We start from the raw sequence: 25,484 nt of genomic DNA, 5'->3' as shown, positions 1-25,484 counted from the left end.
CACATTATCTTTGTTCTGGTCTCCACCGCTGATCACGTCATAAACATGTTACTACCAAAGCAGAGTCCCTGATTGGTTAACGGCCAGCGAATTTACGCCAAAGTTCAGATTTTTCAACTCGGGCGTCTAGGGCATCAGACGCTCAATTCGCGTGTCAGGCACGTGAGCGTTCCATTTGCGAGTCAACAGCCGATTCACGCCGCAGGACGTCTAGACGCATGTTTACATTGACTTAACATGTTAATCAGACACCCCAGACGCGTTCGGTGTGAACGCAGCATTAATCTGCAGGTTTCAGAATGAACAAAGAAACATCTTACTCTTGTCGAATCCTGCATTTTTACATGTCCCTTTACATGCAAGAGAAGCAACTTCAGCAAGGGTGAGGTTTTTCACAAAGCTGAAAACAATGAAAAGACCACTACAAACAATATAAAAAGATGGAATTAATAGTACATAATTGCAAATATTTTCAGTTTTGTGTCCTTTCACGAGTTCACACTTACAAATAAGTCAGGTAAATTAATTGGTAAACGTATTTGGCGTGCTGTCCGGGGAGAGGGCTCCGAGCTCGGTAATCGGCCCGAACACAGAGTACCTCCCCCCTCCTTTTAGATTATATGAAGTAATCCAGAGAGTGTGAGGAGACGGGGTGGTGGAGGGATTCTGGAAACTGTCGAGGATCCTTGGGTGAGTTTGACTGTGATTATATACAGGCCTGAACTCATGCCGATTGGGTAGATACGTTGATTACAGATTGTTGAGATGACATAATGATTAAGATGTTGTAATGATTGGGTATCTTATTTGACTTGTTCCTCCTGAACTACGTTTATAAAACATCATTTCACGAGTTCACACTTACAAATAAGTCAGGTAAATTAATTGGTAAACGTATTTGGCGTGCTGTCCGGGGAGAGGGCTCCGAGCTCGGTGATCGGCCCGAACACAGAGTACCCCCCCCCAAAAATGCAAAATATTGGCTACGGACAGCAGCCGGGAACTGTAACCCCCCAAAAATATAGAAATAAGGCTGATGTTTGCAAGGAGAAAGCTGTCTGCCGGATCGGGAGGGTTCTATCTGATGGGAATTCAATACTCACAGCGAACCGATGAATATAAACCTCTTTGACCAGCAAACTAAGATAAGGTTTAGATGTTTTGGCTGGGGGCATCTGCAGCATCCGTTCAATACTCGCAGCGATCGGATGGGTAAAACCCCACCAGCCAGAACACTGAGAAGGAATGGCATCCGACGGGAGTTCGTTACTTGCGGCGACTAGAAGGGTAGCTTCAGCTGAGGGGGCCCCTTTAGGTGTCCGACGGGAGTTCAATACTCACTGCGATCAGACGGGTAAGCCCCAGCTGACGGTGGGGAGGACGTTTAGTAATTGGGGGGCTCTTGCGGCATCCGACAGGAGTTCAATACTCACTGCGATCGGACGGGTAAGCCCCTGTTGGCATGGGGTGAATGTTTAGTTATTTTAGATTGGGAGGGTTCTAGCAGCGTCCGACGGGAGTTCAATACTTGCTGCGATCGGACGGGTAAGCCCCCCCGCTGATGGTGGGGTGGACGTTTAGTAATTTTAGATTGGAGGCTCGTGTGGTGTCCGACGGGAGTTCAATACTCACTGCGATCGGACGGGTAAGCCACTGTTGGCATGGGGTGAATGTTTAGTTATTTTAGATTGGGAGGGTTCTAGCGGCGTCCAACGGGAGTTCAATACTCACTGCGATCGGACGGGTAAGCCCCTGTTGGCATGGGGTGAATGTTTAGTTATTTTAGATTGGGAGGGTTCTAGCAGCGTCCGACGGGAGTTCAATACTCGCTGCGATCGGACGGGTAAGCCCCCCCGCTGATGGTGGGGTGGACGTTTAGTAATTTTAGATTGGAGGCTCGTGTGGTGTCCGACGGGAGTTCAATACTCACTGCGATCGGACGGGTAAGCCACTGTTGGCATGGGGTGAATGTTTAGTTATTTTAGATTGGGAGGGTTCTAGCGGCGTCCGACGGGAGTTCAATACTCGCTGCGATCGGATGGGTAAGCCCCCCGCTGGCAGAGGGGTTAATGTTTGGTAAGGGCTCTTGTGGCATCCGACGGGAGTTCAATACTCGCAGCAATCGGACGGGTAAGCCCCTGCTGGCAGTGAGGTAAACGTTTAATTATTTTAGATTGGTAAGCGCTCTAGCAACGTCCGACGGGAGTTCAATACTCGCTGCGATTGGACGGGTAAGCCCCTGATGGCATAAACGCAAAACGTTTAGCTATTTTCGACTGGTAGGGCTCTCGCGCAGTCCGACGGGAGTTCAATACTCACAGCGATCGGACGGATAAGCCCAGCCATAGTTGAACGAGAATAGAAAATGTATACTGTTTCTGAGGTTCTTATGGGAGCTCAATACTCATGGTGTCAGATAGAAGTTTGACGGATTTGACTGGGTGGTTTGAATCATCTGTTTAGAGGGTTAGTTTGAAGACCGGGAGATTTCTTGCAACATTGCATGAGGGCGAGTTTAGGAAGAGCTGGGCTCCTGCGGGAACGGGGGTGACATCACTGCTGCGGCAGTGGAGAAATTAGCCAGAAGAACTGATCTGTAGGAGCCGAGGCAACATCACTGCTGCGGCAGTGGAGAAATTAGCCAGAAGAGCTGATCTGTGGGAGCCGAGGCGACATCACTGCTGCGGCAGTGGAGAGAAAAAGCCAGAGAAACTGAGCCCCTGTGGGAGCCGAGGCGACATCACTGCTGCGGCAGTGGAGAAATTAGCCAGAAGAACTGATCTGCGGGAGCCGAGGGGACATTACTGCTGTGGCAGTGGAGAGAAGGGCCAGAAGAATTGAGCTCCTGCGGGAGCCGAGGCGACATCGCTGCACTGGCAATGAGATCATTCCCATTTTATTGGAATGATGGTATTAGTTGAGTTTGATATGGCTTGTGGGTATGTGTGAGAATATGAGCTGGAGCTGAAAACCTAGCTGATAAGCGTTTGTTAGGCTTCTTTAATGTGGAAACAGTTTGATGTAGTTCTTAAAAGCTTCTTATGACCAGTGACCAAGTGTTTGAATCTGATGCTGGGAAAGGCCTTATTGATCAGCTGTGGTTGTTGCTCCTATGGGGAACGAATGACTGGAAAAGTGGTCTGCTGGGAGCTTGGAGGTTCTTAATGCTGTTTACATGATATAAATAAAGTAATGTTGAGAAGAGAAAATCAGGAAAGGCAGGCTGGAGGAACGGCTGGGACCGAGGCCACTTGCAGAGGCAGCCTCATGCTCGGGCTGGCCCCTGGAACCTAGGGAGGAACAAGAAGTGTAGAAAAGAGGGAAGCTGGGAGTCCAATAAGGCCTCTGGGCCTGCGCCGCTAGCGGAGGCAACCTCACGCTGGGGTCAGTCCCTGGAGCCTGGGGAGGAACAAGAAGTGTAGAAAAGAGGGAAGCTGGGAGTCCAATAAGGCTTCTGGGCCTGCGCCGCTAGCGGAGGCAACCTCACGCTTGGGTCAGTCCCTGAAGCCTGGGAGGAACAAGAAGTGTAGAAAAGAGGGAAGCTGGGAGTCCAATAAGGCCTCTGGCCTGCGCCGCTAGCGGAGGCAACCTCACGCTTGGGTCAGTCCCTGGAGCCTGGGGAGGAACAAAAAGTGTAAAAAAGAGGGAAACTGGGGAGTAAAATATGGGATCTGGGCCTGCGCCGCTAGCGGAGGCAGCCTCACGCTAAGGTCCGTGGTTGAGCTGTAGACCAAAGACAAAAAGAGAGTTTGAGACTGATGACCGGGCCTGCGCTATTAGCGGAGGCATCCTCACGCTAACATCTACAGGCCACAGACAATGGATAGGGTAAGAGACGGTGGGATGAAATGGCTGAAACAGCGGAGCTTGCTCTGCTAGCGGAGGCATCCTCACGCTAGGAGGGAAGGCATTCGCCAAGAGGGCGAAGAGAGCTGTATTTGGTGTGGCACCTGGGAAACTGCGGTGTGTGGCTAGGCGGAGGGAGGAGGAGAGTGGGGAATCTGGGGCCCAGCCCAGGCTCACTGCGGCCTGACGCCTGTCTTCTAGTGCATGAATCGAAGAAGCAAGAGAGAGGAGATGAAAAAGTGACCTGCGGGATTATGCGCATCATGAAGATAGCTGAGCAAAGATAGCAGTTCCTGTTTAGAACAGTTTGGACCATCTATGAAGATGGAAACAAATAAAAATATCCTATTTTTCCTTATGTGGTGAGGCCTAGAAATTAACTGTATTTAAGTTAAAGCCCATAAATTCAGTTTGAGTTCAGCGAAACTGTGCAAGGCTGAGAAATCGATTATTAATTTTTATTAATAAGCCTAAAATGCTTTATAACCTGCATATATTCACCTCTGGCACGATTGTTTGATACCATACTGTCGTTTACAGTTTGTACTGTCATTGATTGATGTTGAACGATCATCAAACAGCAAAGTAGGCTACAGACTGATTTAGATGATCGTTTGTTCTTTTAACTGTTGCTGGTTTGAGTCACGTGCACCTTCATTTAGTAAAGATCAAAAGAGACTAGCTTGTAAAAAGCAGGTTTTTTTTTTTTTTTTTTTAATTAAATTTGTTTACTTTTGTGAGATTCTAGAAACATCCTGTGCCCCTTTCATCATGTGATCTTTCTCTGTAAGAGATGCAGGCCTCACGTCATAGTAATGAGTTACCTTATATTCCTTTTATGTACTTCAGTCACTGAACTGTTAGTTTCACTTCTTATTTTCTAATTATATAATGTACCCCTGGACAATAAACTGTGTGCCATGATTGAACTGCACTTTATGTGTCTGTCTAGTCATTGGTACCCAGGTATACCTGCTTTTCTGTGCTAGATTGCTCAACCTGAAAAGATTTTCTCAAAATACTTGATCTCCAAATTATTTTATCTGACAGTCTGGGGGCTCGTCCGCGAAACGGGGGGGATTCTCCCTGTGAACTGGGAAAAGAGAAAAGCACGCCGGGGATCGGAGGACCTACGGAAAAGGGGGTAAGTGTTTTTGGATATTTCTTAAATGAAGTATGCACTTACCCCTGTAGGATCCTATTATAACATCTCGTGGAAATACGAGAGGTTTTTTTGTAATCACTAGTAGCTAGTGGAATATATCCATTGTTGTTACACTACGGCTGGCAACAGTAGTTTTAATTAACTATTAGCATAAGAGTGATTGGGTTGAATCACCAATTGTTAGTGGAATTTATTTTCCATTGTTGTTACACTTCGGCTGGCAACAGTAGTTTTAATAAACTATTAACGTGAGGATTGGTTTTAATCACCAGATGTTAGTGGAATGTCAGTTCCATTGTTGTGACACTACGGCTGGCAACAGTAGCTTTGATTAAGCTATTAACTGGGGTGGTTGGAAGTGCAGTACTGATCACACTGTACTTCGGATCACGGCAGCGTATACTAATTTGCGGAGAAAAAAAAAAAAAAAAGAAAAAAAGTTTTAATATTTGATATTGATGAAAATGATTTCAATTGTTATTGCATGTTGATATATTGTGACATAAAAAAAAGGTGTTCTAGGGGCGACCCGAATTCAGTTTGGCGGGAGCCGGACTAATTTGGCGAGAGCCCAAAATTAGCTGAAAACACCCAAAAAAGAAGGTGACATAGAGGCGATCAGGACGAAAAGTCTTGTGTGAGCCTAACATAGGACCATCACCCACGTCACAATACGATGCATGTACGGCAATTGAGGTTGGGCAATTGAGTACAGAAAAATTTGCGTACGCTACTAACACTGAAATCAATTACTAACACTGAAGTGGAAGATGGGGGGTTCGGTCTCTAGACCACTACCTAATGAAATGCCAGTTGAATTCGTGTTTAGAAATAATCATAAAACCACCTGTGTAGTCTGTGACGAAATCTAAAACATTGCAAAATATTTCGAAAGTTATAAAAAAAAGTAAATTAATAAATAAAAAATTGAGGCATCAAGCCTGAATGCAATGGTGTGGCTAAGAGCTGGAAATGCGATATCTGTGAAACCACTAAAAATGTCTGACATAGAGTCAATATGTAAAAGCCTGCCTTCTCCTCAGAACCCTGGTAAATTTGTGACTGTTCTGCAAATGCATACAAAATATCCTCACCTTACAGGGGCAGATTACAGAGCGGTTCTGTTGAGAACGTTGGAAGGAGATGTCACTGAGACATTGTTAATCAATGAATGTCCAACGTTGAAACGTGAAAATGATAAACCAACAGGCTCAGGTACAGCTGCCTCGCCCCATGTTTATTACTGGGAAGAGCCTGAAAACCATAATACCTTTTTTAAGGAACTGAGAGCTTTCTTAGTCAAACGCATTGGTGCAAAACAGACACCTCAAGGGAAAGTGCATGACCAAAAAGCAGAAGTAAAACCACCCTTGACCCAGCAAAGAAACTCAGCAGTAGTCTGCTATTATTGTAGGCGAGAAGGTCATATACGCCGTGATTGTAGGAAATTAAAAGGTCACCAAAGGAGGAAGCAATGGGTGAAGCCACAGCAACAGAGAAATAAACCACCAGTAGCCACGTATACCACTACAGAGCATAATAACCAACAACAGGGGAGCCAGAGTTCCCCAGTCTGAGTCAGTTCCGACTTATCAATGATGACCCTAACATTTTCAAATCATAGTGAAGATTTACCTTATATTACATTGATGGGGCATGGTCAGCCACAAACGTTCCTTTTGGATTCTGGAGCAGATGTGACATCAATGACCTCCGCACATTATGATGGTCCAATCTCTAATCAAGTAGTTAACTCTGTGGGTATATCAGGAACTGACATTGCATGTCCCGTAACACCTCTGGTAGAAATAAGAGCTCCTGGATTTAAACCATTTTGTCATAAATTTACAATTATAACAGGAACTCTAATTAATTTATTGGGGTATGATATGCATAAATTGAACATGGATATTACATTTACTGATAAACAAGTTGTGTTTTCCTTCCAGTCCAGTTTGCAGGTCTCAGTGAATCCTTTGCCTACATGGGAGAAGCCCAGTGAACCACAGCCTGTCTCACCACAGCCTGACACACCTCAGATGGTACATCACATGATTAACCCATCATTGTGGTCACAATACAATGACAACACAGGTTTCATAGACATATATATAAAGCTTATACAGCTAAATTGAAGACTAACAAACCAGTCTATATTAAACAATATCCTTTGTCTACAGATATGGAACATGGTATCAAACCATTAATTGATAATTTTGTCCAGCAGGATGTCCTCGTACCAATACATTCGCCGTACAACACGCCTGTGAATCCAGTGGTCAAGGCTGATGAAAAAACATGGCCCTTGACCCAGGACTTAAGGGCTATAAATCAGTTGATAACAATGTTGGCACCGATCGTCCCTGACGTTCCAACTGTTAACTCTATCCCGTGTACGCACAAATATTTCACGGTTATTGATCTTTGCGCAGCATTCTTCTCTGTACCTGTACATCCAGATACTCAGCCCATTTTAGCTTTTACGTTTCAGGGTAAACAGATGTCGTGGACATGCCTTGCTCAGGGCTCCATTGATTCACCCGCCGTTTTCTCGGCAGCAGTGCAAAGAACATTGGCTAAAATGACTGATTTGCCTTCTACAGTTTGTGTGCTTCAATACGCAGATTACATCCTGGTTTCCGGGGAGACAAAAGAGGACTGTGAAAAGGCCTCCATCATCGTCTGCAATGTGCTCGCCCATCTGGATTCAAGGCCTCAAGAGACAAGCTTCAGTGGGTCAAGTCTAAGGTGACATACTTGGGACACATCATAATGCCAGGTTTGAGAGCTATCTCGACTGATAGGGTCCAGATGAACAGAAAAATGAAGTCCCCTCGAACTGTACAGCAACTTCAAAGCTTTCTGGGGTTAGTGAACTATTGTAGATCATGGATACCTGATTGTGCCATACATGATAGGCATCTACAAAACCTGATTGACCACAAAGCTCCCCCAAGTACTCTTTTAAACTGGACTGATGAGGCAGAGCTACATTTCACTGCCTTGAAACAAGCCATCACTACGGCACTCACGTTGGGCCTTCCCGACTATTTCTGAGATTTCCATTTGCATGTCCGTGAGGCGGAAGAGGTGGCTCTTGGCGTCCTGTTGCAACAGCATGGCTCCACGTATAGACCATTAGCATACCTATCTAAACTAGATAATACAGCTTCAGGTATGCCAGCATGTCTTTGTGCTGTAACTGCGGCTGCTCTGGTTGTACAGATGGCAGAAAGAATGGTTTTATCGCATCCACTGATTCTTTATACCTCTCATCAGGTAGGAGCTATCCTACACAATATGCAAACACAGCATATGACAATGCAACAATGCTCAGGCTATGAGGCAATCCTGCTGGCTACCAAAAACCTCACTATTAAGCAAACAGCATCCATCAACCCTGCGCTATTAGGCGTTCTAGGTATGGCTGGCATGGTAGATAATGCAACAGATTATAACTGTATAATTGAATTGACTTCCTCGTGTTCTTCCAGGGCCGATCTTTTGGATACGCCCCTGGATGGGGGGAGAATATTTATATAGATGGGTCATGTTCAAAACCATCTGATGGCGTCTACCTTTGTGGCTATGCTGTGGTGTCAGACACTGGAGAGGTAATAGAGGCTTTTGCCTTGGATTATAATTCGGTCCAAGCTGTTGAATTAGTAGCATTAATTTGAGCATCTGAACTGATGACAGGAAAACGTGTAACTATTTACACTGATTCAAAGTATGCATGGGGGGTGGTGCATCATTTTGCTAAAACATGGGAAGCTAGAGACTTTAAAACAGCAGATGGCAAACCCATAGCACACTCTAACCTAATAGGACAATTGACTAAGGCAGTACAGTTACCCTCCGAAGTGGCCATAGTACAGGTTAAAAGGTCAAGCACCAGGGGATGATGAATAAGATGCAGAAACAGAAACGCAGATGAAGCCGCTAAGGAAGCAGCAAAGGCCCAAATTAAATCGAAATTTGTTGTGGGTAATCAGAGTCAGGTAACTATGACTACGCATATAACTAATATACCTAACGTTGACATTAAGATCCTGCAGAGTCAACCAACATAGGCTGACTTGGAGCATTGGGGAAAACATGGATGTGCCTCAGATAAAGATGGGATCTTGAGAGATGAAAAGGGAAGAATAGCACTTCTGAAGTTAGGATTAATAATCCTTATCAGGCACTACCAAGGCTTGTCACACATAAGCTGTGCAAAAGTAGTACAGGTAATCAATCAATTATGTTGTATCGCAGATGTATACAAAATGGCGAAGCTCGTTTTAGATGCATGTCTTACATGTGCAAAAGTAAATCCGCACAGACCAGTTAAACATGACGCACTGCCACATCCACAAGCACCGTTTCATAATGTGCAAATTGACCTCACGCACATGCTGCCAATAGGTAATTTGAAATATCTTTTGGTAATTGTGGATAGATTTTCAAAGTGGCCAGAAGCATTCTCATGTCCGAAAGAGGATGCTAAGTCTGTGGTAAAGATTCTAACCAAAGAAATTATTCCTCGATTTGGCATACCTACCACTATTGAAAGTGATAATGGGACGCCATTCGCGTCTAGGGTAACACAGCTCTTGGCCAAAGCATTGTCAATTGATTGGCATTTCAACACACCCTTCCACATTGTCAGTCATTGTCTGATGTGGAACAACTTAAGCAAAACCCTCAAGAGAAGGCTCACAAAAGCCTCCATAGATACCAGAAAGAAATGGCTAGATTTGCTACCCATGGTGTTGACAGAAATAAGAATGACTCCATCTTCCACTACTAAATTATTGCTGTTTGAAATACTAATGGGTAGGCCTTTCCTGACCCCATGGGTCAAAGGCCGCACAGGCATTACTTCCCTAGGTGATCTGGAGCTGATACAGGAGGACTACGTAACTTCCCTCATTGAGAAACTGAATTTTGTATGTGCTGATGTTCCTCTGTGTCTTCCTCTCCCCTTAGAAAAGCCTACTTACCCCTTTGTTCCAGGACAGAGTATGCTGATCAAAAGCCTGAAACTGACAAAGGTGGGAGAACCGAAGTATCTTGGACCAGCTACAGTGATCGCCGAAACGAGGACAGGAGTTCTGACAGATTACTAACCACAGTGGATACACGCTTCGAGAATAAAGCACTGTCCTACAGGAGAGCAGGCAAGCTCCAATTCAGAATAGAATCTCAAATGGGGATTCACCTTACTGCATAACAGGGAGGAGCAAAATACTGATTAAGCTGAGGAAGGAACTACCTCTAATAGTGAGGTGGGGTTATCCAAAGCCAGAAGATAGATGGCCCATTGAGCCAAACAGTGTTAACTCATTACACACCTCTGTATGCACTAAGGGCCAAATTTTATTAATGGATATACCACCTCTAGAGTTTTACAGTGTTCAGTTGCAGAAGCTGTTGCATCATTCAGCGAAAATATTGTTCAGTTAGCTAAGCGCTCCCTAGAGGAAGAACCAAGATTGGAAGAGATAATTTTTGAGAGACCATATTCAAACAGAATCATGTTTTCCTGTTCACAACAAAGTATGGAACCTTCAAAGTGTTTAAAAAGGATATATGTGTATGTGTGTGTATGTCTACAATAATCAGATCTTATGTGCACAATGATGTTCCATAGGTAAGACATTCTGTCTTAAAGTGGCCATTGTGAGATTCTAGAAACATCCTGTGCCCCTTTCATCATGTGATCTTTCTCTGTAAGAGATGCAGGCCTCACGTCATAGTAATGAGTTACCTTATATTCCTTTTATGTACTTCAGTCACTGAACTGTTAGTTTCACTTCTTATTTTCTAATTATATAATGTACCCCTGGACAATAAACTGTGTGCCATGATTGAACTGCACTTTATGTGTCTGTTTAGTCATTGGTACCCAGGTATACCTGCTTTTCTGTGCTAGATCGCTCAACCTGAAAAGATTTTCTCAAAATACTTGATCTCCAAATTATTTTATCTGACAACTTTTTAGTTCTATTTCCCAATACTTATCCAGACCTGGTACTCAAATTACTCAAATCAAATTCCATGCTTTATCAAACTGCATAGGAACATACAACATAACAGTTTATTCACTGGTTATTTGTCTATGGTTCGTTATGTTACTTACAGATTTCTGCTAGTTCTAAATATAGATGAACATACAGATGAATAGGAACGGTAACATTTATTTAAATGCATCAGCAAAAGAACGATTTTAAGAATTTGTCCTACCAGTCTGTGCCTCGTCTCAATAGTGAAGCTGTGGGTTGAAGTTACAGAAATGCATACTATTACCCATATGAAAAAAACCTGTATGGTTCATATACTGCAACCATATATCTTCCTTACTCAAATCGCCCATAATTACCTTATGTGTTTCATATAAGTCCAATACATGTCATATACAAAATCAGACCGATTATGGCCACTTTCATACTAAAAAGCACACATACAACTTATAGGTGATTTTTGGGTCATATATGAAAACTGCATAAAGTCTTATATGAGTTTTACATGACAACAGTATACAACTGTTTATGGTTTTAGTAGAAAATATATAAAATTCATATGCAAATCATTTAAAGTTCTTAGAAAGAATCATATGCTAGTCATATTAAAGTCATATTTGATTTTTATACATTTTGTGTTATTTGTTTATATGTATTTCATACAAATTAAATGTTTTTAACAGAGAAATGGTGTGTCTACTCTTAAAACTTTATATGTTTCCACCTAATTCCATATATTACAGCATTAATATCACTATATGTCTACATATAATTTTCATACATGTTTTCAGTCAATATTTCAATAGCTCAGCATGTACTAATCATATATGATTTCAGTCAATAACTCACACAAATTTGCGATGGAAGAAATTTTATTTTAACACAAAGTAACAAAATCAAATTATACTCCACAATGAGTCATTTAGAACTTGATAGCAAACTGAACTTTGCTCAGGAAAAAAAAAAAAAACATACAACAAAAAACAACACCAAAATACCTTTAACACACTGCTATGGCCATCAATTCTCAAATAGCATTAAGGTTTCTGGATGTTTTTGTGTTTTATTCTTCATTCTAATTTCGGTAAGTTTGGCATTTATGGTTGCACCGATGCTGGAGGGCACCACATGAGGCCACTTTTGCAGCGTTGCTCCTGTGAGATGAAACAAATAAAAGGCAAAACATTGCTGTTGTTAGGAAAGTGGCCCACAGTCCTTGACTACATATCAAGTTAGATAAATCAACAGTAGCATGAGGGTGGTCCAGTGTTTAGAATCAGAAAGTTGTGAGTTTGACAGGGACTGCCACTATTGTGGCCCCTTGTGTCGTTACACAAACGAAAGACCTTTGTTCATTTTTAATAAACAAATTAAGATATTTTTGATGAGATCTGAGGGTATCTGATCCACACATAGGTAGCAACGTCATTGCACCTCCTTTGACGTCCAGAAAGGTAATTAAAAACATGTTTAATATAGTGACTTCAGTTGTTCAACCTTGATGTTATGAAGTGACAAGACTACTTTTTGTGTGCAAACACAAAAAAATAATGACTTTATTCAGCAATTTGAACCGTTGTCATACATAGTGAACTCAGTGCAGGCTTCGTTGTTTACATCCGAATGCCAACTCAGTATTGGTCGAAACTGAACATGTGATCAGCATGAGACATGCATGTGATGCTGAGTTCACTACATCTGAAAAAGGTTTAAATTGTTGAATAAAGTCATTAATTTTTTTATTTTTTAAAAAGGTTGAACTGTAGTCACACGGACTATTTAAAAACATGTTTTTAACTACCTTATGTTTTTCTATCTTTCTGGACATCAAAAGGTGCTGACGTTGTGTGGATCAGATACCCTCGGATTTTATCTGAAAAAAATCCTTAATTTGTGTTCTGAAGATGAACGAATATCTTAGAGGTGTGGAAGGACTTGAGGGTGAGTAATAAATGACATTATCATTTTTGGGTGATCTAACCCTTTAACCTAAACTTACTCCCAGTAGTTCACTTTGTATATTATAATAATATTAATAATAACAACAACAGTAGGGTTTCAGCACTTCATGCTAAAAATACCCTATAGTGTAACAATATAATATGTATTAAAGATATTCACTCTAAATTATTACAATACTCTGTACTACAATAGTACAATACAATAAAACTGATTTGAAACTTACTGTAGATAGCTTCCACTTTCATTTTGTCAAGAGCCTGGCGTTGTGGCCCAGAATCCCTGGATGTTCTTCGAAGATTGCTTACAAGGAGCACATCAATTGGGAACACTGCCATCAGGAGTGTTCTCACAAAACAGGAGGCGGAGTTCGCATTCTGGGCCACGGCCCAAGCCAGTCTGTCAACGAATACATTAGATCCAGGAGAAATTTCCACCTGTTTTAGGAAGATTAGGAAAACAATTTATTATGCGGTATTGTACTTTATATATATTATGCAGTAGTTTTATATAGATAGCCTACTGATTAACACATTTTTCATTGAAAAGTGCAGTCTTCACTGACTAGATAAACTAATGCACTACCTGTTCTGTGGATGCTGCTTTCGGTGGGGAGGGCTCTGCAATACTCTTTGGCAAACCCTGTACACCTTCCAAGTCAGAGCTGCCTGACGACGTTGAGGAACCCTGAGACTTCAGGGCCATCTTTACCTCATTTATGAGATTTGGTAGTTCTAGCAACAAAAATATAACAAAATAACATAAAATAAAGCAATCTCTTATACCTATTTATAGGGGTGTGACGAGACCAGTATCTCACGAGACGAGACGAGACTCGAGATTGAGTTCACGAGACGAGACAAGATGGCGAAATACATGACTAGAAAAAATATTGGTGTATTTGAAATGTTTTAACTAATCATCTTGTAATGAATATCATTTCAGTTCTACTTTCTGAGACTGAATTATCATATGCAGTAAAAGACAACAATACTCAAGTAATGTAAAAGGTTTTGCCACTAACTCAACTGACTGACTTCCCTCCTGTATGATTTCAGTCTCTTCAGATCTTACTGTACATGAATTATGAGCTTCTACAGCTTTTGACCTCCTAACTGAACTCCTCTCCACAATCTGATCACAGAAATAAAAACAGTATAAATAAAAATGGTAACACTTTACAATAAGGTCTCATTTATTAACATTAATGTATTAACCAACATCAACTAACAACAAGCAATATATTTGCTACAGTATTTATTAATCTTTGTTAGTTGATAAAAATAGTCATTCATTGTTAGTTCATGATAGTTCACAGTGCATTAACTAATGTTAACAAATGAAACCTTATTGTTTGTACTAGTAAATAATAAGAAGAGAAAACTGTATTCGTTTTTATGGTAACACTTTACAATAAGTGCAACCATAATCGCACTCTCTCAATATTCAAAGATCAAATAAGACCAAATTTTTCTTTGATATAGAGCTGAGAGATGGTTACAACTACACTGCCCAGCCTAAAATAGCTTTCATATTGAGAGATATCTGTATTCATCAGTGAGCCGCTTTCAAAATGCGGGGTATTGAAATCACGTTTGAATGCGCGCGCGCGTTTACTTTCACTTTTAAACGGTCGCGCGTACTCTGTAAATATGGAGCGGCGGCGACCGTTATCCAACTGAATTAAATGTTTTTTTTTATTTAAATACAAAGCAAAACGACAGTGGAGGCAAAATGTAAACGTAGCGGTAGCATATTCTTTCCTAATCATCCTAACACTCTGTCATGGCAACATCACGAGACTACTTTTCGCCTCGACGAGAAATCTCGTGCCACGAGATCTCGTCACACCCCTACCTATTTACCAACTTGACTACCTCCTATGTGTACATATGGTCATGCAAGCTGATGAATTCAAATCGTTAATAATGCATTTTAAAAAAAAATCATGCAATACCAAATGTTACAGAGGTTGGATAAATTTCAGGTCTCTTGTACTATACTTGATAATGACGTAATTGCCAATAATTAATATGATTACCAATTATTCAATTTTTTGAACCAAGTTAAATACCAGGTTAAATAATACTATTGAAACAAATCAGGGTATCTTCCGTTCATTCCATATCCGTTTTCAGATCAGAAAACGGAAAACGAAAAAACAAATCGTTTTTTAATTTATCATTTTATTGTCTTGGTTTAATATTTACATAAAATTATATTTTTCCATTCTACCACACGACCAATCTTCTCTAAATAACAGATTTTAGAATATTAGCCCAAAAATGGAATCTGACATTTTGATTTCTCAATTAAACTATGTGACCCGGAACCGGAAGTTCACGCGCCGGAACTTTGAGAATAATGGAAACCAATAGCACGTACGGATGGTCATGCTAGAAGAAGAAGCACGTGCGGATGCCGAGACTTCATCATGGACACTTACACGCTTTTTAAGGGTACTAAGAGAGTAACATTAAAGGACGAAGACATGACAACTGATAAAATTGGCCGTATATTTCAGGTAATGATTTCTATCTTTTAATTTAGATCAAATGTATCACCTATCCAGGTTTTCCAGGCCATGTCCTGCAGAGTTTAGCTTCATCCCTAATCAAGCACACCTGAGCTAATCATAGTTTTCATGATTAGAAGGCTACAGGCAGGTGAGTTTTATCACGGTTGGAGCTGAACTCTGCATGCAGTGGCCTGAAAGGGCCGAGTTTGCCCATCACTACGTGTGCAAATTATTATAAAATATTACAATGGAATAAAACTATATAATCTTACAGACAACTATTCATTTTAATTTAAGGTGTGCAGTTCCAGTGTTTACATCACCGATGATACCAACATAGCAATCTTCGCTGGAGAGGGTGGATATTTTAATAGTATTCATCTTGCTCCAAGAGGACATTACGAAGTCCACGGAGATACCGTGGAGGCGCAATCTGTGGAGTCAAGTGCTAGACCCATGGCTGGGGCTGGGACTGGGGCTGGAGCTGGAGCTGGGTCTGGGTCTATGCGCTTTACATTTCAACGACCCAGTGCGGCCGCTGGTTTTGCTTCGCAGCCATCTTTGGCTGCGCCGCGAGCCGGTATGACAAAACCTTTTCAAAGGTGAGTTCAACAAACGTTGTTGTGCTCATGACCGCAGTATTATTAGACAATTTTGGTTGGTGTTTTTGTGGTATAACGATGTAAGAATGTAAGAAATTGACAATTTGACAAATGGTATATGTCACAGCAATTAGTTCATTGCAGTTTTGTACGGAGCCTCTAAAGGGACCTTTGCAAAAAAAGGGTCATGTAAGGATGCGTTAAATACGACAAAGTGGTTTAATTAAGGGGCGTTATGAAATCCGAAATTATAGCTGGCTTACATTATACATTTATTATGGGACAATACTAATATATTCTACTATCCAAACGAAATCCAAATTTTTATCATTTTTACTGCTAAGTAAAGTTTATCCATGAACCATTAAACGTGGCATTATGACAATGCACACATGAGCCCGTTTCCCAGTGCGATTTTTTTGGATGCCAGTTAAATTCGTTAAAATGGACATAAGTACTTGAAATATGTCGTGTTGCTATAATGAAAGGCACATTTTGAGCACTTTTTAAGCACTTTTTTACTGTCAGCCTTTTTTATGGCAAAAAGAACGATGCACACAGCCATCAGTCCATTCATGTTGCGGTTTTCCGGCCGTCACAGTGAATGCTTTAAAGCGGACATAAGGCCGTGATTTAAACCACCCTACAAAAAAAACATTTTCAGTAGATTAATCCATGCACATCCATACTCAATTTCTTTATAATTTTGAGCAAATAGTTCTTTATTATTTCATGCGCATACTCTTGCTTTCTTCATAGGCAGTGACGCACAAATGAAATGGGTTTTAGTATACACAAACTGGAAATTCTAACGTAATTTTTTTTTTTGTTTTTTTTTTTGCAAAGGTCTTTCTAATGTATTTTATTATTTTCTTTATTTATAAATATACTTGTATGGCTTCCTGAATTATTAAATCTAGAAATATACTGAGACTTTGCACTGTAATTTCACATTGCATTTTTCTAAGATATAGGAAGATTGGGTGGACTTTGGAAATTAACAGAAACATCTTTTAATGTTAAGGAATGTTTTTCTTGCTGATCTGGTGGGTGGAAAATGGACACCTCAGAAGACTGTGGCGATCCGTTTTCACGAATATGAGGCATCCGTTCCTGGCAATCTTGGCAAAAGTCCAGGATGCTATTGGATCAGAAGATGGTATGATACTGACTGATGGCCAGGGGAACGAAATCCTCGATACAGAGGGAACAAAAGGTAACTGCATAAAATGAGATTGACTACAATCTATAAATATCTAAGAAAAACACATTAATGAAAACACCAGTAAGGTCAGAGAAATATAATACCAGTCGATTCAAATGAAGTGGTAGTAGTTCTATATACCTAAGCAGTATAAGTATGATTAAAAAAAAGTAATAATAATAGTAATTTAAATGTTGGCTTTAATTTACAATAATATGCACATAAAATTACTTGACTTTTTTTTTCTGACCCTCAAAGTTAGGGAATTACATCAGGTTATGATGTAGCCTTGTTTTTGGGTCTCCATTGTAGTATTTTTCTATTATAAAATTATTTAACTTGTTTAATCTTGACTAAAAATAAAATGTTTCAAAATATGACTGATTTTCTCAGGATCTGCATACTGGAAACAAAACTCTAGGAAGGTTTTTGCTGTGTCTGAACAACAGTTCTTGGAAATGAGATCCAAAAGGAGGAGAATAAGGTAAAATAGCTGATATTTTGATCATGTTAGTTACTGACATTTATCGGACTTAAACATATGAAAAACATAGTGCTCATTGTAATTTCTTTCCTCAGCCAACGGGATGATGACAGCCAGCTACCAGAGGTCCTAGAAAGAATTGAAGAGGTGGTGTTGGCTTCCCAAGAACTGCCAGAGGTTGCACAGGCCATCAGAGGATTATCGGAGCTGACTTTGGCACGCAGACATTTTATTCTGTATTTCACAGATGAAGAACGTACAGCAATCAAAAATGCATTTTCTTGCATTATTTGCAAAGGTTTGTAAAGATAATTTCACCACTACAAGATTTATTGATAGCCAAAGTAGTATTTTGTGACCTAAACTGTTAATACACTTTCCACACTGTACCAACTCATAATGTAATAAGTATTACATTATTATTGTAATACAATGTTCATAATGTAATCTCATCAAAACGTAATAAAATCTTGTGATCATAATGGAAATTTTAGATTATGAGAAATTTATTACATGAACTCACTAAAAACGTCATATCTTCATTATTGTAATAGCTTCTTTTCTTTACAGTAAATTTTTAAAAAATTCTAATTCCAGTCTTAAACTACCTGTAAAATTCTTTAAATATTGATGCAATTATTATTATGATATTTTTATTAAACAATGCAATCATATTCCTTTACAATAAATTTTAAAAAATTTAAAAAATCCACAACATTACTGATACTGTTATCAATATTATTATTATTATTATTATTATTATAACTACTACTACTTATACTTCTTGAATACATATGGTATACATACTATTATATGACCCCGTTAAATACCAACACTGTAAAAATGTTGTAAAACCCCCTACAGTATCATTATAGCAATGAGGGGTGTGTGTGAGCGTGCTGCATTACATAGGTTTAGTTCAAGACTGGATTTAGATTTTTAAAAATGTACTGTAAGGTAAATGTTTTTATTATAAAAGCTATTACAATAAAAAATTACATGTTTTTGGTGAGTTTATGTAATACATTTCTCAAATGTACAAATTATTACATGAGCCCAAGATTTTGTTTTGAGAAAATTAATACTTTATGAACATTTTATTACAATAATGTACATTGCATGTAGTTTTTACATTATGAGTTGCTACACACTTTACTCTGTATTAAAATCCAAGAAATATTTTAAAAGGACTAACAAGTAATGTTCTTTATTTTAAATTTCTAGGGCCCATGAATGATCCTGTTTTCGCAGTTTGCTGTCATAGTCTCATTGCATGCAAAGTGTGCATAGATCAGTGGCAGCGAAATGCCAACACTTGTGTTAAATGCAGAGCAGACAACTCGAGGGAGAACACCTACAGAGTCACAGGAATTGATGGTGCATTGTCTGCTTTTGGTGATTTTATCAAAGTTTAAAAACCGTAAACACAAACGACAAAGTTTACCACTGTTATTAGTGTCAGGTTTAACTGTTTCATAATGACACTAATTTGGCAGCTCTTTATTAGTGACTGGTGTTGGTTATAAGCCGAATGCAAGTTATAAACTGAATAACACCGTTTCAGTGTCAAGTTCAATGTTTGTTGAAAGTAAGATGCAGCACTAGATTGTACTTTATTGATCTTTTTACTTTATTGATCCTTGTGAATTTTATACCTCAAAATACAGCTTTATTTTAATACAGTTGATTATGCCTATGTGATGTAAACTTAAGTTATTCAGACATTTGTAATAAATGTTAGTTTTATGATAAATGTCTTGTTCCTGTTATTCTTAAAGAAATCTTCATGAGTAATGTCTTGTCACGTTTATGAGGTGTAATATGGCTTCTTTAAATGGTGTGAAGTCATAATTTACAGCCTGGTCAAAGCACAGTGTAATGTCTGGGTAATGATCAGCAAAATCGTCCTCTGCTTGGGCTCTGTCTTCCTCACAAGAAAAGGGATCTGTCCCAAATGTTGATGTTCTTGTTAGACACGTCCCCACATCTTGCTGGTACATGTCTGCAACGACAGAAGCCTGTGAAAGGAGTTCCTCAGAAATCTTTGCTGGACACCCACCTTCAGCCAAGATGTTTGGTATCCCTTTTCCTACAATAGCAGTGCCATAATTAATATATAAACAAGAAATATCTAAAAAAATTTCAAACAAAAGCCAACTTGAGCATGAAATTGCTGTTATCTACACGTTGCTTGACAATGGTGCAATTATACAAAATAATTTGTAAGCCATTTTGGTAACACTTTACAATAAGGTTGTATTAGTTAACATTAGTTAATGCGGTAACATTAACTAACCATGAACAACACCTCTGTTCAGCATTAATGTTTGCTAACGTTAACTCACGCATATATTAATGCATGTATTCACGTTGACAGTGCAAGTCGTTAACATTAGTTAATGCATTAGTTAACATTAACAACACCTCTGTTGAGCATTAGTTAATGTTTGTTAACCTTAACACGCATATATTAATGCATGTATTCATGTTAACTGCACAATTAACATTAATGCAATTAGTTAACATTACTTAACCATTAACAACACCTTTGTTCAACATTAGTTAATCATTGTTAACGTTAACATATTAATGCATCTGTTCATGTTAACAGCGTAAGTAGTTAATGCATTAGATAATATGAAATAATGGGCAATGCCTGTAAATAGCCTTAATGTTTTAAGGTTGACTTACTGTACATATTTACATTAGTTTATGTAGTGGTTGACACACTAAGAGTGAACATTTCTAACTAAATGCTTTGTTAATGGTAAGTCATGTTAATAAAGGGTCTACAAATGTTAGTAACTCATCAGTTAATGATGAAATAGTGTACACTTTACAATAAGGTTCACAAATTCCATTAATAAATGCTTTGTTAATGGTAAGTCGTTAATAAAGGGTCAACAAATTTGTAACACATGAATGTAAGTCATTTACAATAAGGTTCATATTAATAAATGTAAAGTCATGTTAATAAAGGGTCATATAAACATTAATGTTGAACAGTGTACATATAAGGTTCACAAATTCATTAATAAATGTTAATGTTCAGATGGTCAACAAATTGCACTTTAATGTTGAAATAGTGTACACTTTACAATAAGAATTATATTTTTGTTAATGGTAAGTCAGTTAATAAAGGGTCCAAATGTTAGTAACAAATTAATGTTGAAATAGTGTACAATGCCTTTCCATTAATAAATGTTAATAAATAATGCTATAAACATGAACAACATATCTGTTAGGTACAGAATTATATTTACAATGGTATTTTTTACCTTATTTTACCTTAATTTAGTGTGAGTGAGTGGAGAGTTAGAAATGTGTCAACTGCTACATAAACCAATGCAAGTACAGTAAGTTAACCTTAAAACATTAAGACTGAATAAGAAGCATTGTTCATGATTAGTTCATGTTATCTAATGCATTAAGTAATGTTAACTACTTGTGCTGTTAATATGAATAGATTCATTAATATATGCGTGATTTAACGTTAACAATGACTACCTAATGCATTAACTAATATTGTTGTTCACAGGAACAAATATGCGTGTTAAAGTTTAACTAATGCTGAACAGAGGTGTTGTTCATGGTTAGTTAATGTTAACTAATGCATTAACAAATGTTAACTACTTGCACTGTTAACATGAATAGATGCATTAATACATGCGTGAGTTAACATTAACAAACATTAACTAATGCTGAACAGAGGTTTTGTTCATGGTTAGTTAACGTTAACCTATGCATTAACTAATGTTAACTAATACAACCTTATTGTAAAGTGTTACCGTCATGCTGAATGTTTACATTGTTACAACCAAAAAAGAAAACAGCCTGTCATGCATGTTTTGAAATACCTGCAATTCTATGTGCATTCCATGATAGCACAGTTCGTTCAAGCCCAATTGAGGAAACCTGACAGGTAAGATTGGATACACAAAATTTTGTTGTGTTGTCCTCCATGCTGATCTCTTCTTGGTCTTGAAGTTGCAGCAGGGCTTCTTTCAGGGGATAGTTGACTCTGTTATTTATTTCTGGCCATATTCGCTCAACTTTGAGGTTCTATGGATACAGTACAATATTGTATTTTGAAAATGATGAACTTCAGGTGAGGTTTTTATTGTGGTAGGAAAAACTTACCTCTGATGATTTTGTCTGGACATATGGTTGCCTGTTTGTATTGTATCTGTGTCTGGACAGCAGCTCTTGCATATACAGGCACATATACAGGGAGTGCAGAATTATTAGGCAAGTTGATTTTCTGATCATATTTTTTTTCCAAGTACATTTTACCAATTCCAATCCACATCAATCTTAATAACTACCATTAATATTGTTTTTAATCATTTATAAGTGATACATAATAGTTCATGAAGGCTGGAAATGAAAAACGCCTATTATTCAGGTGTGCAGAATTATTAGGCAGGTTTTCTTTTACAGGCCAAATGAGCCAAAAAAGAGATTTAACTCAGACTGAAAAGTCAAAAATGATTAAATACTCATGAGAAGGACGCAATACTAATGCAATACTAGAAATTGCAAAGTTAAAGCATGACCAATGGACAGCAAAACGCTCATTGGGTCAGCGGGGTCAGACAAAAACAGGTGGAAAAGAAAAGACGCATGTTAACTGCAAAATAATTAAGAATTAAGTGTGAAACCATCAGGAACCCTTTAGTCTCCAGCGCCACCATTTTCCAGAGCTGCAACCTACCTGGAGTCTCCAGAAGTGTGAGGTGTTAGGATCTCAGAGACTTAGGTTAGCTAAAGAATCCTAAAAAATGACCCGCTCTTAATAAAAATCACAAGCTGAAGTGTTATAAAATACATGAAGACTGGGTTTTTATAGGCCTTATAGACAGACAGATTGAGAGTGACTCTTGAAGGACCAGCACCACATCCTCTTGTACCACCGTTTGAAGAATTCATCTTCCAAAATCTGACAGTAAGGTGTGGAGTTCACTTTTAGTCCATCTCTTATCCTGAAATGTCCGTCTTGCAGATATGGACTAAAATGATCTTCTAAAACTTACTGTCAGATTTGGAAGATGAATTCTTCAAACGGTGGTACAAGAGGATGTGGTGCTGGTCCTTCAGGAGTCACTCTCAATCTGTCTGTCTATAAGGCCTATAAAAACCCAGTCTTCATGTATTTTATAACACTTCAGCTTGTGATTTTTATTAAGAGCGGGTCATTTTTTAGGATTCTTTAGCTAGCCTAAGTCTCTGAGATCCTGACACCTTGCACTTCTGGAGACTCCAGGTAGGTTGCAGCTCTGGAAAATGGTGGCGCTGGAGACTAAAGGGTTCCTGATGGTTTCACACTTAATTCTTCACCTTAATTCTTAATTCTTTTGCAGTTAACATGCGTCTTTTCTTTTCCACCTGTTTTTGTCTGACCCCGCTGACCCAATGAGCGTTTTGCTGTCCATTGGTCATGCTTTAACTTTGCAATTTCTAGTATTGCATTAGTATTGCGTCCTTCTCATGAGTATTTAATCATTTTTGACTTTTCAGTCTGAGTTAAATCTCTTTTTTGGCTCATTTGGCCTGTAAAAGAAAACCTGCCTAATAATTCTGCACACCTGAATAATAGGCGTTTTTCATTTCCAGCCTTCATGAACTATTATGTATCACTTATAAATGATTAAAAACAATATTAATGGTAGTTATTAAGATTGATGTGGATTGGAATTGGTAAAATGTACTTGGAAAAAAAATATGATCAGAAAATCAACTTGCCTAATAATTCTGCACACCTGAATATAAGGCATTTTTCATTTCCAGCCTTCATGAACAATTATGTATCACTTATAAATGATTAAAAACAATATTAATAGTAGTTATTATGATTGATGTGGATTGGAATTGGTAAAATGTACTTGGAAAAAAAATATGATCAAAAAATCAACTTGCCTAATAATTCTGCACTCCCTGTAGAACTCTTTTCCGTGGTCAACACGGATTTGATCCCATATGACGTTTTTTGTCACTGCTTCTCTGAAAGAAAATCTTGGCTTCAAAAACTGAGGCAGTGCAGTCTAAATGTTTAAAACATGCTGAATTAGTCGATGATACTAATTCTCAATTCCAGTCAGAACAAATGACCGGGTGTCTCATTTAACACCTATTTTAAATTGTTCAAAAGGGCCAAGTAACGTAATACTATATTTTGAATGGGTACGGGGCCTAAAGCAATATACTGTCAGGGACTCAAAAATTGTTGCAGTGTGACATCTGAAAAGTGTAGTGTTGTGATCACTCAGGTCAGGAATTGAGAACCATTCATTTAAGACTGACACAAAAAGAATAAATGTTAGTGGGGCTTGTATTTACCTGTAAACTTTCTGATAGACTGTTAAGTTGTTTTTAACAGGCATGGTGTTATGAGCCACTATTTGGCTGCTGAAGCCATCCACTGCTACAACATGTGTCACTCCAAACATCACCAGCTTCTCATTTTTGTCCAAATGTAGTTTATGTCCCATGTATTCTGCATGGTAGGGCACTGGATTCAGATTGCGTACACCCTAATAGTTCACAAAACAAGCCATTATAACAGCACTGCCACCACATTTCAGTATTACCCAGGAATAATAATAATATTTAATTAATAAACTTTCACTTAAAATGATTAGGTAACTATCTAGTAACTCAGTTAAATGCCTTAAAGACAGGGTAATGCCAACCTTATGTCGCAATTCATTATATGGTTGATGAACCTGTCGAAGCGCTTTTCCAACCCTAACTTCACCTGCATGTATGCCTTTTGATGACAGGTAACCTGTCATAAATGTGCGCCCAAATGTTGGCCCCACCTGTTGAACAAAGAATAAAATATTATGTTTTCATATATTATTACGTTATGTTTGCATATATATTACATATTTTATTTAATATTATGTTTTCATGATACAAATCACTAGTATTGCATTAAACTAGTGTGTAGTACCCACAAGTATAGTACAATACAAATAATACATTTGTTTGGTCCCCATGATGAAATAAGCTAATAAATCATACAGAATTATATTTTTTGATAATGTAAAAATGTTCTGTGATGGCGTAGGGATAGTTTGTACTGTACAGTTTGTACAGTATAAAAACGCCTATGGAGAATCCCAGTAATGATAGGTGTGTGTGTGTGTGTGTGTGTGTGTGCGTGCGTGCGTGTATATAACTGAGATTGTATGTCGTGCCAGACCTTGTCATCCTGCATATATCTGGCTAATTTGGTTCTTTAAATGCCTTTACGGATTTTATAAGAAATTATGTTGTGTTGCATTTCTTGTGCTCTGTAGAAAAGGCAAAATATCGATACTCAAACCATGAGCAGCAAATGGCATGACAATTAGCTAAATGACATAATCACGCAGTAACTACATTACGTATGGAAGCCCGTTTCCGTAAAAAGATTAATTGCGACTTTATATCTCAGAATTCTGACTTTATATCTCGCAATTGCGACTTAAAAAGTCAGAATTCTGAGATAGAAAGTCGCAATTAATCTTTTTATGTTTTTTTATTTAGTGGCGGAAACGGGCTTCCAAAATTAAGCCATGCAAGATATACAATAAATGCAAATGCGAAAGAATCATCATGATCAGCAATAGGTTAACAATATTTGCCTTTGCAGGCTTAATGTTTTTGCGTAATGTAGGCTACTACATTCATGACAAATGTCCCCTTTCATAAAAG

The 25,484-nt window shown here is 38.7% G+C and overlaps 1 protein-coding gene and 1 long non-coding RNA gene across 2 annotated transcripts; one reads left to right on the top strand and one right to left on the bottom strand.

Moving 5' to 3' along the window:
- Positions 1 to 14,968: 14,968 nt before the first annotated feature.
- LOC125255533 lies at positions 14,969 to 19,201 on the top strand. The gene is made up of 6 exons (XM_048170849.1): positions 14,969 to 15,502; positions 15,794 to 16,098; positions 17,123 to 17,314; positions 17,696 to 17,786; positions 17,882 to 18,084; positions 19,011 to 19,201. Exons 3-6 carry the CDS (start codon positions 17,125 to 17,127, stop codon positions 19,199 to 19,201), a joined length of 675 nt encoding a protein of 224 aa, XP_048026806.1. The 5' UTR covers positions 14,969 to 15,502; positions 15,794 to 16,098; positions 17,123 to 17,124.
- A 4,435-nt stretch (positions 19,202 to 23,636) lies between these two features.
- On the bottom strand, positions 23,637 to 24,626 carry LOC125255544. Its single transcript, XR_007181927.1, has 3 exons — positions 24,476 to 24,626; positions 24,123 to 24,316; positions 23,637 to 23,786 (listed from the first exon to the last, which is right to left on the bottom strand). It is a non-coding gene; the product is annotated as an uncharacterized LOC125255544 (long non-coding RNA).
- Between the last annotated feature and the right edge of the window lie 858 nt (positions 24,627 to 25,484).

This window comes from Megalobrama amblycephala, linkage group LG20, assembly GCF_018812025.1.
Source record: "Megalobrama amblycephala isolate DHTTF-2021 linkage group LG20, ASM1881202v1, whole genome shotgun sequence".
Classification (NCBI taxonomy): Eukaryota; Metazoa; Chordata; class Actinopteri; order Cypriniformes; family Xenocyprididae; genus Megalobrama; species Megalobrama amblycephala.
Note: the sequence above shows the minus strand (reverse complement) of the source record. Positions and strands in the feature narration are given on the sequence as shown.